A 13803-nucleotide genomic window follows, 5' to 3' on the forward strand; every position below is an offset into this window, starting at 1 on the left:
ATCTTTTGTCTAGGCATATTAATGTCATCTGAAGATAATTTTACCTAATTCCTTTTGGTTTTATGTATTCACTGCTTTTTAAATTTTTATTAGCAAATAATCTTTAATAAGAGTGATAATTGCTAGTTGTTTTTCTATTTTGTAAAGAGTTGTAAATTTTCATTGAGTTTCAAGCTAGCTTTTTCTTTTCATTCTTTCCTTTCTTAGAAAACTTAGTGTGTTTGAATGTTTTGGCTTTATGTATGTCTATGTATTATGTGCATGCCTGTAGAGGCCAGAAGAATAGGCTGGATCCCCAGAGATTGGAGTTACAGACAGTTGTGAGCCGCCAAATGTGTGCTGGTAATTGAGCCCAGGTCCTAGAAAAGGGACCAGTGCTCTTAACCAGTGAGCCATCTCTTCAGCCCTTATTTCTATTTTATTCAGGGTTTTTTTTTTCCTTTAAAGTAATGATTTATTGATTAGATAACAGATTTTATTTATACCAAAATGACATATCAGGTTTTATTAGACACATTTAAAATATTCATGTATTCATGTATCTGCTCATTCTCACTTAAGTGAGTGCTGTGTCTTCACACATTCCAGAACGGGTCAGATCCCATTACAGGCATTGTGAGCTACCGTATGGTCGCTAGGAATTGAACTTGGGAGCTCTAGAAGAGCAGTCATTGCTCGTAACTGCTGAGCCACCTCTTCAGCCCCAGATAACTTTTTTTTTTTTGGAGGGGGGGCTTCTTCTTGTCATTGTTTTTGATCCTCAAGAACTGTTAAGATGCCCATGAGATGGCTTGGTGAGTAAAAGCACTTGAGCGTAAGCATGAGGACCTCAGTTTAATACCTAGAGCACACACGGAAAGGAGAAAGCTGACATATATCTGACCTGGACAAGACAGGATGTCACATGCATGTCTGCACTTTCTCACACATTGAGATGCAATAACAGTAATAACAAAATTTGAAACTTAAATAATATTATTAATGATTAATTACATTACTATTAAAGTAATTAGCAAATTTTAAAAATATCTTTGAAACATTGTATTGATTAAAACTATATACATAAAACCTTAATTTTTATTTAGTACTTTTTTTGAAACATTGTATTGATTAAAACTATATACATAAAACCTTAATTTTTATTTAGTACTTTTTTTGAAACATTGTATTGATTAAAACTATATACATAAAACCTTAATTTTTATTTAGCACTTTTATTTTCCTTCATTCTTTTTTTTTCTTCTTTCTTTTTTTTTTGCCAGCATGTACTTCTTTCAATATTGTCAAAATTTCAGGTAGTTTTATATTTGCCTTTAAGTATATATACAGATACCTGAGTTTATTTGCATTAGTGTATAATATTCACATGGTTATCTTTGATTTTAATTACAAAACTCTTAAGTAATTCAAATAGTCTTTCAGTTGGTAGAAGATGATATCATTAATCATATTCTTTTTAAAACAATCTTTTTATAGGTGGTATTTTGGCATGATTTCTGTATCTGGAGTCTTCTCAGTCACTTTCTCTGTAATTTTTGCCTATGTAGCTGACTTCACTCAAGAGCACGAAAGAAGTACCGCGTATGGATGGGTAAGATGGTAAACTTTTTGTTCGTTTTGTTTTGAAACAAAAACTTATGTAGGGCAAGTTGACTTCAAACTCAGGATCGTCCTTTCACAGTCTCTTGAGGGCTAGTATTATGGGTGTTTAGTAATTTATCTGTCTTAGAAATGTTTGTTACTTTGAGGACAGGCTTGTCTCAAATTCATTAAGTATCTTGAACTTCAGACCTTCCACCCTCTGCTTTCAGCTAGGATGGCAGGCATCCACCATGGTGCCCAGCTTGTAGAAGTTCTAAAAACTAGAGCAATAATTGCCATTTAATTTAAACTTGACTGGAAATTGAGATTTAAAATTACATCAGAAATAAATTTGAGAAATGTGAGAATCTCCATAGTGTATCTCAGGCACTCATTTGAGACATAACACTATAGGGAAAAAAGGATATTCATTTGGCAGATAGCTGAATAAAAATCAAGTTATAGAAGACATTTTTAAAATAATTTGATATTATACAGTCTCATTCTCTCAGTCGATATTAGACAATCCCATTCTCTCAGCATGTTAATGATATTATAGTTACAAAGGGCAAAAAAGAACTATTGGGTAATTTCAGCAGAAGCATTTTGGGGGTTAGAAGCACAGAAGGTCACATTCAAGGTGGGCTGTGGGAGGCCGACAGAGCTATGAAGAGCACCAAAATTCTGTACCTCATAGTGCATCTTTCTTCTCCATCTTCTCTATCATGGGAAATGCCGATGGACTTATTAACTGTTCTGCAATATTATTAGACTATAAAATCTTAATAGATACATGAAAACATAAAACTTGTACATATTAATGAAAAGTTAATCATGTAAGGTTGATGCACATTTTTTATATAATGTCTGATTAGTTAGACATTTTGGTTTTTTAAAAGGTTATTTTTTCTCCTTTCTGGAATTTGTTTATTGTGTGCACGTGCGTATGTGTGTGCACACCATAGTATGCATGAGACAGTTAGAGAATAATTTTCAGAAGTCACTATTCTTCTGTCATGTCCTGGGAATCAAACTCAGGTTCCCAGACCTATACAGCAAGCACCTTTAGCTGCTGAGCCATCCTGCTAGCCCCATTTTTCTTTTTCTTATGATGGAATTTTAGTAACTGTTTATTTTTTGCTTTCAGGAAAAATAATTTACAGTGCTTCTGTGCTGGTTATGGAAAGGGTTTTGATAGTCACTAGAAGTGACTTTCACTTAATTCACGATTATTTTTTAATTTCACCTCAGTTCCTTATTATAAAATGGCTATCAGGATTGGTGCTTACTCATGAGACCTGGCAGGAAGCCAGTAAGGAAACATCCCGGCTAGTACAGTGTGATTCTGAAGTGGGATCTCTTCAGCTCTGCAGCTCAGCAATAGGCAACTGAGTATCTCAGACCTAGAATCTTTGCTAATAGCCTCCTTACAGCCTACCTTACAGAGAATTTACTGCCTTTTATTTTTAGGATGTGTTCATCAAATGAGATTCGGACTATGGTTATTTTATTTGGCTTTGACAATTACTGGGGGTAGGGGAGGGTAACCCCTAATCTACACCATGAAAGGCACCATGAGGAGAGATGGACAATGGATACGTGGCCAGGAGGAAGAGCAAGTATCTGGGGTACACTGCTGTGGAGGTAGCCAGGCCAGCAGTTAGAAAAGTAGAATCAGAGTTTTCCCCAGAAATTGTCAAACCAAATAAAATAATCATAGTCTGAGTCTCTCTCTCTCTCTCTCTCTCTCTCTCTCTCTCTCTCTCTCTAGAGTAGTCAGGGATAAGCTTATATTAGTTCTAATAAATGTTGTTAAATATGGATCTAGATAGTTTTAAACAAAAACATAAAATAGCCTACTTAGCAGTATCATCAGGTACTATGAGATCTTTGGTTTCATGAAAGCCTAAGCTCGGAATACCCAAGAAACAATTCACAGAAATTATAAAGCTCAAAGAGAAGGAAGGCTAGAATGTGGATGCCTCAGTCCTTCTTAGAAGGGAGAACAAAAGGCTCATAGCAGGGATTGGAGAGAAGATCATTCAGAAGCTGCCTCACCTAGGGATCCAACCCATATGCAGCCACTAAACCCACACACTATTGCTAATGCCAGTGCTTACTGGCAGGAACCTGATATGGATGCCTCCTCAGAGGCTCTGCCAGAGCCATACAGATACAGTTGAGAATGCTTGCAGCTAAACATCAGACTGAACACAAGGACCCCAATGAAGGAGCTGAAGGACTGAAGGAGCTGAGAGGGTCTGCAACCCCATGGGAAGAACAAAATTATCAACTAACCAAACCCACCACAGCTCCCAGGGACTAAAACACCAACCAGTGAGTTTGCATGGCTCCAGGTGCATATGCAGCAGAGGATAGCATTCTCTGGCATCAATGAGAGGAGAGGACTTTGGTCCACCAAAGGCTCTTTTTCCCAGTGTAGGGGAATGCCAAAGTGCTGAGGTAGAAGAAAGAGGTTGGGAGAGGGAGCACCTTCATGGAGGCAGTGCGGGCGGTGGTGGTGGGGGGTGGGGAGGGGATGGGATTGGGAGAAAGGGGATAATATGTGAAATGTAAATACAGAGAATATCCAATAAAAAAAAATAAAAAGAAAACCTAAGTAATTCTAACATCTTAAGAGAGTACAGCACTGCTCCCACAACTATTTGCATATGTTTGCAATTTGTGGTGCATTTATGTGACTGCCTGGATTTTTTTTTTTTTTAATTAACTGTTAAGATCTCTGTCATCATCAGATACTTGATAAATATTGAATTTCAGGAATTATCTTCCCAAACAAAAGTTCTCCACATCTTTATTCCCCATTTCAAAATCTCTTTTAAAACTTTTTAGTGTGGTATCAGTTTGTATTTGTTCTACTTTATGTTCTGTTGTGAGGTAATGGATAACACGAGTGCCATTGACTTTCCAAGAACCATAGTCAACACAGCGATTTCTGTAGTTTCTTTTTAAATAACTCTTATTCTATACATTCCGTACATGTAGATAATGTATCTTGATTATATCCATCTAATACTCCTCCCAAACCCCCCATCACATCTTCCAATTTATGTCCTCTTTATTATATTTTTAAAATTTTCTTAACTGACTGGGTTCTTATGTGACTTTTTGTTTCAAATACACTCTTCTAGTTTTAATAACTTACCAGTATGCTTTTGAAACTCAAATCTGTTGTAAATTAGATTTCTCGCCTAGGCCCAGACAGACCACACCAAACACGGTTCCACGTGGAGAGGTTTAATAGAACGGGATAGGGCAGGGGTCAAGGCCGGGCGAAGAGAGGAAGAGGAAAGAGAGAGAGGAGGAAGGGTTTTGGTCTTTTGTAGGGGTAGTGACGTCACTTGCTCCCAGGTGGAGATGGGATTTAGAACTGATGTCTTCTGGGAATGCTTTGGCTGTTTCCATGGCAATTGATGTGCTAGGTTCCTGTCACCTGTGGGTGGAGCCATTGCTGGGGGAGGGGGCTATCCTAATGCCAACATTCCTCCCTTTTTTCTTATATAAAAAGAGAGAAAAGGGGAGGGTAGGGAAGCCGATGGTGAAAAGGGAATAGGGGCGTCGGGTCTCTTAAACTGCTTCCTGCTGTCTTGGGGCGTCGTAGGGGTGTAGCTGGTTTTCGCCATCGGGTTCCACTTGGTAATCATTAACATCAGGATTTTCTATAGGCAATGGCTTGTAGTCCTGCAACAGGAACTGATTAATGGTTTGGTTAGAAATTTTTTGTATCTGTCGTTGAAGGAATGTAGAGACAAGATTGATAAGGCAGGGAGCAAATAGTAATGCTAGAAAGATGACTAGAAGAGGGGTTACGAAGGGGAGTATCCACTTCCATATAGGGTTTTCGAAGGTCCAGAAACTGGAGGTCTCACGTTCCCTGGAATTTTGTATGTCAGATTGTAGCTCTTGGATCTTATCTCTCACTATCCCGGATTGGTTGACATAGAAGCAGCATTCTTCTTGGAGGAACAGACAAAGGCCACCTTCTTTAGCTGTTAGAAGGTCCAGCCCCCGTCGGTTTTGAAGAACCACAGCTGCCAGGGAATCTATCTGTTTTTGGATGGTGAGCAGAGTTTCAGACACTTCTTGAAACCTGTTGTTGAGGGTGGAAGTGATCTCATTATATTTGGTCATGGAAGTAGTTATTCCTGCTATCCCAGTGCTAGTTCCTACTGCTATTCCTGCAGCTACCAAAAGTGGCACGACCTGAACTGCTCTCTTATGTCGGGCGGCTATCATATTGACGACTGGGATTGGCAGGGGCTCGTTTCCCTGGATTACTCCTAGTTCGGGGAAAAGGAGAACCAAAGTGCAGCTTCCTGACCAGCTGCCAGGTAAACGATGATATGCCTGCGTGCCACAGAGGATTGATGTATTTTGGATCACTGGGCACTGTGGCAGAGATGGGGTATCAAGGGTTGTGGTCATATTGCAGTCTAAGGAGCCTAACATTCCTACAGGATGTGTCCCAGATGCCTTAAAACAGTTTGCCGTGCCAAGAAGAGAGATAGAGGAGAGGTAAGGGGTCATGGCAACATCAGAGTCGGGACAGCTGACGAAGGGTGAGGTAAGGTTATTGGGCAACATTACTGGAGAAGCTGTGAGCGGCAATTGTGAGTTTGTTCCAGGAGGAACACATAGCCAGCAGTCTTTAAAACGACCAGGTCGGGTGATATTAAGGAGCTTGTATGCTAATGTCAAAGTCTGAAGCAAAAGGCGGAAGGACAAGCTGGTGCCATTTATGAGGGGGGATGTTAAGGAAGTAAGGACCTCAGAGGAGTGTTTGATTATTTTTCCTACCCCTTCTATATCTAGGGGTTGGGCAATTGAAACATATTTTCTCTGAATTTTGATAGTACTCACTGGGGATCCTGGTTGGTTTTTACGGTAGAGCTTACCGACAACTCCAGTCTCCCACCTGGGATCCCATGGATCTTCTATGTAGAAAAAGAGCTTCTTGTGCTGTTGGTAGAAGAAGTGGTGGGGCCGTGATCCTAGCATGTGTATCTGGCAAGACCAATATGGGCAACCTCCATATTTATCTGGCCATTTCTTACAAACATCTGCTGTCTGGTCAAAGAGAAAGCAGGTAAAGAGATCATAGTACTTGGATGGGATGACCGACACAGGGACGACAGCGATTTGAATCGGTTCTTGACATCCAGCCATAGAGCAGTTTCCTGAACCTATTTGGAAGGACTGTTTGTTATCTGCAGAAGTCTCTTGAACCTCAAATCTCCAGATATATGGGCTTCCCTGGATAAAGACAAACAGTAAAGGGAAGATAAGAAGCCCATGTCTAATCCAGTGGTGTTGAATGTTGCTGGCAGGCTGGGGTCTCATTTTTTGGAAGCGAGGGTAAGGTGGGTTGTCTCGACGTCCTCTGGAGCTTGACAGAGCACGGTCCTGTTAGGGTCGATGTGTATGAAGAATGTTTAGGTGGGGGAATAAAAGGTTTGAGATGGGACAGGTGGACCCAGTGAGGGAGTCCCTCCAGTTTGGCTGCTGTAGGTGTCGCGAGAATCACTTTAAAAGGGCCCTGCCATTTAGGGGAGAGTGATGAGGGCCGGTTGTCTGGAGGAGATAGAAGAACTTGGTCTCCAGTGTTTACAGGCAGTGGGCAAGGTTCAGTGTGTGGTCGGGGTAGATGGTGGTCAGCGAAGTTCCACAAGAGAGAGCGAAGGTGGCAAAGTAACGGGGTGAGTAGATGGTCTGGGAGGGGAGAGCATTTAGGTGAGAGGCCAGGAGTTAGGACCGGACGCCCATACATGAGTTCAAATGGTGAGACCTGAAGAGGTCGCTTGGGAAGAGCTCGTAGTCTGAAAAGAGCCAGAGGTAGGAGTTTTACCCAATCAAGGTGAAGTTCCTGTGACAGCTTGACAAGGGTGGTTTTTAAAGAGCGGTTAGTTCTCTCTACCTTCCCTGAAGATTGAGGGTGGTAGGGGATATGAAAATGCCAGGGGATGTCTAGAGCCTTAGACAGGTTTTGAGAGATTTGAGAGGTAAACTCAGGACCATTGTCTGATTGCAAGGAAGCTGGGACACCAAATCGGGGAATTATCTCTCGGAGGAGGAGATCAGAGACTGTCTGAGCCCTCTTGTTGGTTGTGGGAAATGCCTCTACCCACCCTGAGAAAGTATCTACCAAGACCAGGAGGTATCTGACAGTGGGCATGTGGGTAAAATCAAGTTGCCAGTCAGTTCCAGGAAGAGAACCTCGGGCTTGATGGGTAGGAAAAGGAGTACTACGATATTTTGAGCTAGGGTCTGACGCCTGGCAGATTTTGCAAGAAGCAGTGATAGATTTTAAGAAACTTAAGTCTTCAGGGGTAAGCTGCAAGTGGGTCTTAACAAAATAGGACAAGGCCTGGCTGTTAGGATGGAAGAGTTGATGAAGATAGGACAGAGTTTGGCGAATGTCCGGGGGTGAAGGTGGGATTGTGGGCTGCAGTGTAAGAATGTCTTGGGGAGGGTGAGTCGAGCCGAAGCCCCTAAGGGCTGCAGCCCTAGCTGCCTCATCGGCCCGGTTATTTCCCTTGGAAACAATGGAATCATCGGTCTGGTGGGATCTGCAGTGAATAATCCCAATAGCCGTGGGGAGATGGGAAGCCTTTAGCATGACCATAATTTGATTTGCATTAGTTACTGATCCTCCTTTTGTTGTAAGTAGCCCACGTTCCTTCCAGATAGCAGCGTGGGACAGGAGGATATGAAAAGCATATTTAGAATCTGTGTAGACATTGAGGGATTGTCCCTGTGCCAGTTGAAAAGCACGGGTAAGGGCTATTAATTCATCCTGTTGATTGGTGGTATGAGCAGGGAGGGCCTGCGCCTCTACCACCTCTGTGTCTGACACTATGGCATAGCCAGCTCTTCTGTGCCCTTCATGTAGAAAGGAGCTGCCATCTGTATACCAGGTGTGGGTAGCCTGAGGCAGTGTGCCCTCCTGTATGTGTGAGGGATGAGGTAATAGTTCATCTAAAGTTTCAGTGCAAGAGTGAGACAGGGAGTAGTTAGTATCTGGCGGAGGAAGAAGGCTGGAAATGTTAAGAGGTGGACATGATTGGAAGGTGAGCGTAGAGTCTTCGATTAGTGCTACCTGGAGAGAAAGAACCCTGGAAGGGGGCAGGGTCTGTAGGCCTTTGTAAGTCAGGAGCTGCGACAGGTTATGAGAAGAGAAAACAGTTATGGGCGAACCAAAGGTTAGCTTTTTTGACTCTCTAATGAGGAGTTCAGCAGCTGCTAAGGTGCGAATACAGGGTGCCCATCCCTGGACGGTTAGATCTAGTCTTTTTGACAAATATGCTACGGGTGCAAAAGATGGCCCCAGTTGGTGACCTAGGACTCCAAGGGCAAATCCCTCCTTTTCAGTTACATAGAGGGAAAAGGGGTGAGTCAGGTCAGGGAGATGTAAGGCCGGAGCCTTAAGGAGGGCCTGTTGGAGCCTTCGAAAGGGCCTGGTAACAGGCTTGAGGGGAGGTTCATGGATGGAACCTGATGCTGCTTCATATAGGGGGCGAGAGAGGAGGGAAAAGGAAGGAACCCAGGAGCGTAGAAAGCTAGCTATCCCTAGGAATGATAAAATTTCTTCCTTTGTAGAAGGAACGGTTAGGGACTGAATTAGGTTTTTTCTATCTAAGGTAATAGCTTTGTGGGTTGGGGTAATTGTTAGTCCCAGATAGGTGACCTGAGAAGTGGACAGTTGGACTTTGGAAGGTGAGACCCTGTAGCCTCGACTGGAAAGAAAGTTTAGGAGAGTGGAGGTGTCATCCTGGCTGATCTCTGAGGAAGGACTACAGAGAAGAAGGTCATCTACATAAAGTATGACCTTAGATCTGAGAGGAGGCAGAGATGACAAATCAGAAGCCAGAGCCTGGCCAAACAAGTGTGGGCTGTCTCGGAACCCCTGAGGTAGAACAGTCCAGGTAAGCTGGGTAGAGAAATGGGTGTCTGGATCTGTCCAGGTAAAGGCAAATATGTCCTGTGACTGTGCGTCTAGAGGGATGGAGAAGAACGCATCTTTGAGATCTAGGACTGAGAAATGGGAGGTCCCTGAGGGGATAGTGGAAAGAAGAGTATAAGGATTAGCCACAACAGGATGAAGGGGAACCACTGCAGAGTTGATGCGCCTGAGGTCTTGAACCAGACGATAGGTTCCGTTGGGCTTTTTAACTGCTAGTATAGGGGTGTTAAAAGGAGAAGAGGTAGGGCGAAGAAGTTATTTCCTTAAGAGGTCAGAAATGATAGGTTTAAGTCCCCTAAGGCTCTGGAGGGAGAGAGGGTACTGAGCTTGGGTTATGTACCTGGTAGGGTCCAGTAATTGGACGACAACAGGAGAATGATGTTTAGCAACAGAGGGGTTCTGGACGTCCCAGACTTGGGGGTCTACCTGAGAAGCTGGTAAAGGAAGCAGCATGTTTGTGTCAGTAGGTTGGCTGGCTAGGAGGAGAAGCAGAGGGGTTGCTGGCGAGCTTGGGTTTAGGCGAGTGGGGGGAGCAAAGGAAATGGAAGCTCCCAACTTTACTAGAAGGTCTCTTCCCAATAAGGGGACAGGACATGTAGGCACTACCAAAAAGGAATGGGTGAGAGGTATGCCCCTGAAGGTACAATTAAGTGGTGGGGTTTAGTGAGGGAGATAGGGTTGTCCTCCTACCCCGACAATAGGAAAACGGGAGGGAGAAGTGGGTCCCCAAAACTCCGTCAGGACCGAGTAAGTGGCCCCAGTGTCCAAGAGGAAGGAGATGGGCCGCCCACATACCATGATAGCTACCCGTGGCTCCGTTTGTAATGGTAGTGGTCGGGTCAAGGGAGCCCAGGCTCCGTCAATCGTCCATAGCCAAGCCTAGGAGATCGGCTGGAGAGTTATTTGGGTGTGATGCCCCCCTGTCTTGCACGACATAAGGGCAGTCTACAGCCCAGTGTCCCTCTCGATGGCATCTAGGACATGGCCCCTTTGGTTTGCGGGGGCTAGGGCAGGCTTTTGCCCAGTGACCTTTCTGACCACACTTATAGCAGGGAGCCGGTGGTCCCTTTTCCCTCAGAGGCCGGGAGTTTGTAGCAGTGGCTGGTCGGACAGCCTGTGCCAGCATATGGTACTTTTGTTTGCGAGCCTTTTCATCTCTCCCATGGTACACTTTAAAGGCCAGCGCCAAGACTTCTGCCTGTGGAGTTAGGGGCCCCCTCTCCAGCCGTTTAAGCTTGTCTCTTATGTCGGGGTAGCTCTGGGAAAAAAAATATGTCATTAACAGTTGTTTACCTTCTGGGTTTTCAGGATCTAAGTTAGTGTACTGTAACAGGGCCTTTGTGAGGCGCTCTAGGAATTGGGATGGGTTTTCTTGTCTGTCTTGGAAAACCTCTTGTAGCTTTTCAAAATTTACCGGTTTTAAGGCTGCTCTGCGGAGACCGGCCAGGAGGCAGGTTATGAACCTGTCTCTGGCCAAGATACCACTCGTGGAATTGTAATCCCATCGGGGATCTTGGTCAGGTACTGCCTCAGATCCAATTGGGTATGTTGTATCTGTTTGATGGATTTCGTCTGCATGCGTTTTTGCCTGCTCCCAAACTCGCTGGCTTTCCTCAGGAAGTAAATTATTAGTGAGTCTCATAGTAAAGCATAGAACATCAGACTATAAGATTGCGGCACAGAAGAGGACAGAAAGGGAGGAAAGGGGCACCGGCAGTGGTGCTTGAGGCCGAGTGGTGTGTCCACGTCCACATGTGAGTCTGGCTGTGGAGGGGAGTTTTGAAAAGCTTAGAATAACATGAATAGAAGCTGAGGTAGAGGTTTGGATTTTGCGGCGATGGCTAGTTGGCTGGATCGAGAGCTGTGGTGTCATCTGCCTTATTGCCTCATTGCTAGAAGGAGGTGGGTGGGGTTATAAGAACACAGAGAAGGATTAGAGCGGAGATAGATAAATAGGGAACCTCTTTCCATTTACCAGATTGTTGGCAGTATGAGTGGAGGTCTCGTAAAATTAACGAGTCTAGGGTGCCATTTTTCGGCCATTTTGAGTTATTATCTAGTGGATATTGAGTCCAAACATTGTTGCAGGGGTGTATCAATTTTGATGTCTTTAGCTGAGGTGTTAGTTTTAGAGATTTGGAATTTTCCAGGAGACATCCCAGTGGGGAGCCTGGTGACACGTTTTGAGACATTGAGTTGCCCATTGGGAAGGTACAGGGAGGGGGCTACGGAGCCATCCAATCCAGCGTCCCAGTGGATGAAACTCGGTAGAAAAGTTTCGCCTATGCGCAGGGGTCGCGAGTCGTCACTCGGACTCCTGGTGGCTTCGCCAGATCCTGGATCTGGCAGAGAGTGCCCTCGCCAGGCCTGGACTTCGGCTGAGTGAACCGGCTGCTAGAGCCCTGGGGGAAGGGAAAAAGAGTGAAGGGCACTCCCGACGAGCTTCTCAATGGTCAATGTCTGTCTCAAAACTGTGGCTATAGAGAAGTAACCCTCTTTGCCCGAAAAAGCTGGCCAGGCCTTTTTGGGAAATCGGGGATTCTCTCCACCAACTGGAGTGACAATCCCTACCAATTTGCCGATGTTTGTGCGGGAGCCTTAGCCACGATCTGGTATCAGGAAAAGTGAAACCGTGTGGCGTGTGGCTGATCTATCTCAGCAGCCCGCGTGGCAGGAGCTATTGGCACACGTGGCAGAGCAGTGGCCAGCAAGTGTCTAGAACTTTAGTAATGGCAACAACTCACGTGCTGGAAGTCTGTGAGTCGGGCAGCTGTTGGTAGATCAGCTGTGGCGGCAGACGGGTTGCACGTGGCGGCGGCGGCGGCAGTGGCGGCGGCAGCAGCGGCGGGAGACGGTCACTGCGGCAGTCAGCAGAACAAGAGGCAGTATGGGAACTCGAGGCAGTGGCCTCGGTTAAGAGGAATAGGCAACCACAGTGCCCGCCATGCAGCTGCCGCTATGCCGAGCCCGATGGGGTGGGCCGGGGTGTGCTGGAGTGGCCGGCAAGGACTGGTCGCGAGAAAATCTGGCTCCCCGTACGGGCCACCAATGTTGTAAATTAGATTTCTCGCCTAGGCCCAGACAGACCACACCAAACACGGTTCCACGTGGAGAGGTTTAATAGAACGGGATAGGGCAGGGGTCAAGGCCGGGCGAAGAGAGGAAGAGGAAAGAGAGAGAGGAGGAAGGGTTTCGGTCTTTTGTAGGGGTAGTGACGTCACTTGCTCCCAGGTGGAGATGGGATTTAGAACTGATGTCTTCTGGGAATGCTTTGGCTGTTTCCATGGCAATTGATGTGCTAGGTTCCTGTCACCTGTGGGTGGAGCCATTGCTGGGGGAGGGGGCTATCCTAATGCCAACAAAATCTGCATATAATTTAGAGAATGAATTTACATTATATTTCTAAATAAACAACATAGGGGTACAGTGTAATAAGGCTAACTAGCCACAGCCTTTAACCTTTCCACAAATCTTTTGTATTCCCTTTTGTATGGCATTTGGAATGAGTGATGCTAATTAGTGATCACACCCAGGATCCCGAGTATGCTCTTCAGACAGTCTACGTACTTAGCTATATATATATATATATATATATATTTCCAACCAGCTTGCTTCTCTTCTTCCTTCCTTCCTCCCTCCCTCCCTCCCTCCATCTCTCCTTCTCCCCTCTCTTCCTTTCTTTCACAGCTCTAGCTCTCCCCCTCCCCCACACACAGTGACAAGTGGGTGTGAGGGAATGTATAGTGTTTTTGAATGAACCAGGTATAGTTGTTTCTGAGAAATTTGTAGATTTCATCATCAGCTCTTCTCTGCTTTTGTTTTTTGAGACAATCTTACTCTCTACCCTAGAACTAGCCTTGAACTCTGCCTCCTAAGTACTGCGCTCATAGGCGTGAACTACTGCCACATGCTAGGCAAGTGCTGTGCTGCTGAGCTATCATCCTAGCCCTGCCGTAATTGTCTTTGCACTCTTAGCACAGTCTGTTTTCCAGTTAAACAAAAACAGTGAGTGTTTTATGAGGGGAGTTTCTACAGTGTTAATTTCTATCATATTTCTGCTATTGCTCCCTAGCATATCTTCTCTTAGTTAACAGTGTGTGAAGACGTTTTTAAGCAAAATTTCTTTACTTCTTTTTAATTCTTAAAATTTATATGGAACACATTTGTCTGGCTAAAACCAAGAGAGGAGCCTGGAGAGATGGCTTATCAGATAAGAGCAGTTGTTCTTATAGAGGATTCAG

The 13803-nt window shown here is 44.6% G+C and overlaps 1 protein-coding gene across 1 annotated transcript in view; it reads left to right on the forward strand.

Annotated features, from left to right (window-relative positions):
• MFSD14B (major facilitator superfamily domain containing 14B) overlaps nt 1-13803 on the forward strand; it is a 58889-nt gene that overhangs the window by 27805 nt on the left and 17281 nt on the right. The window contains exon 5 of the mRNA XM_080916991.1: nt 1477-1591. Coding sequence (XP_080773117.1) covers nt 1477-1591 — 115 coding nt within the window. The remainder of the gene's footprint in view (nt 1-1476; nt 1592-13803) is intronic.

The sequence above is a fragment of the Micromys minutus genome (genome assembly GCF_963924665.1).
Source record: "Micromys minutus genome assembly, chromosome: 1".
In the NCBI taxonomy this organism is placed as follows: Eukaryota; Metazoa; Chordata; class Mammalia; order Rodentia; family Muridae; genus Micromys; species Micromys minutus.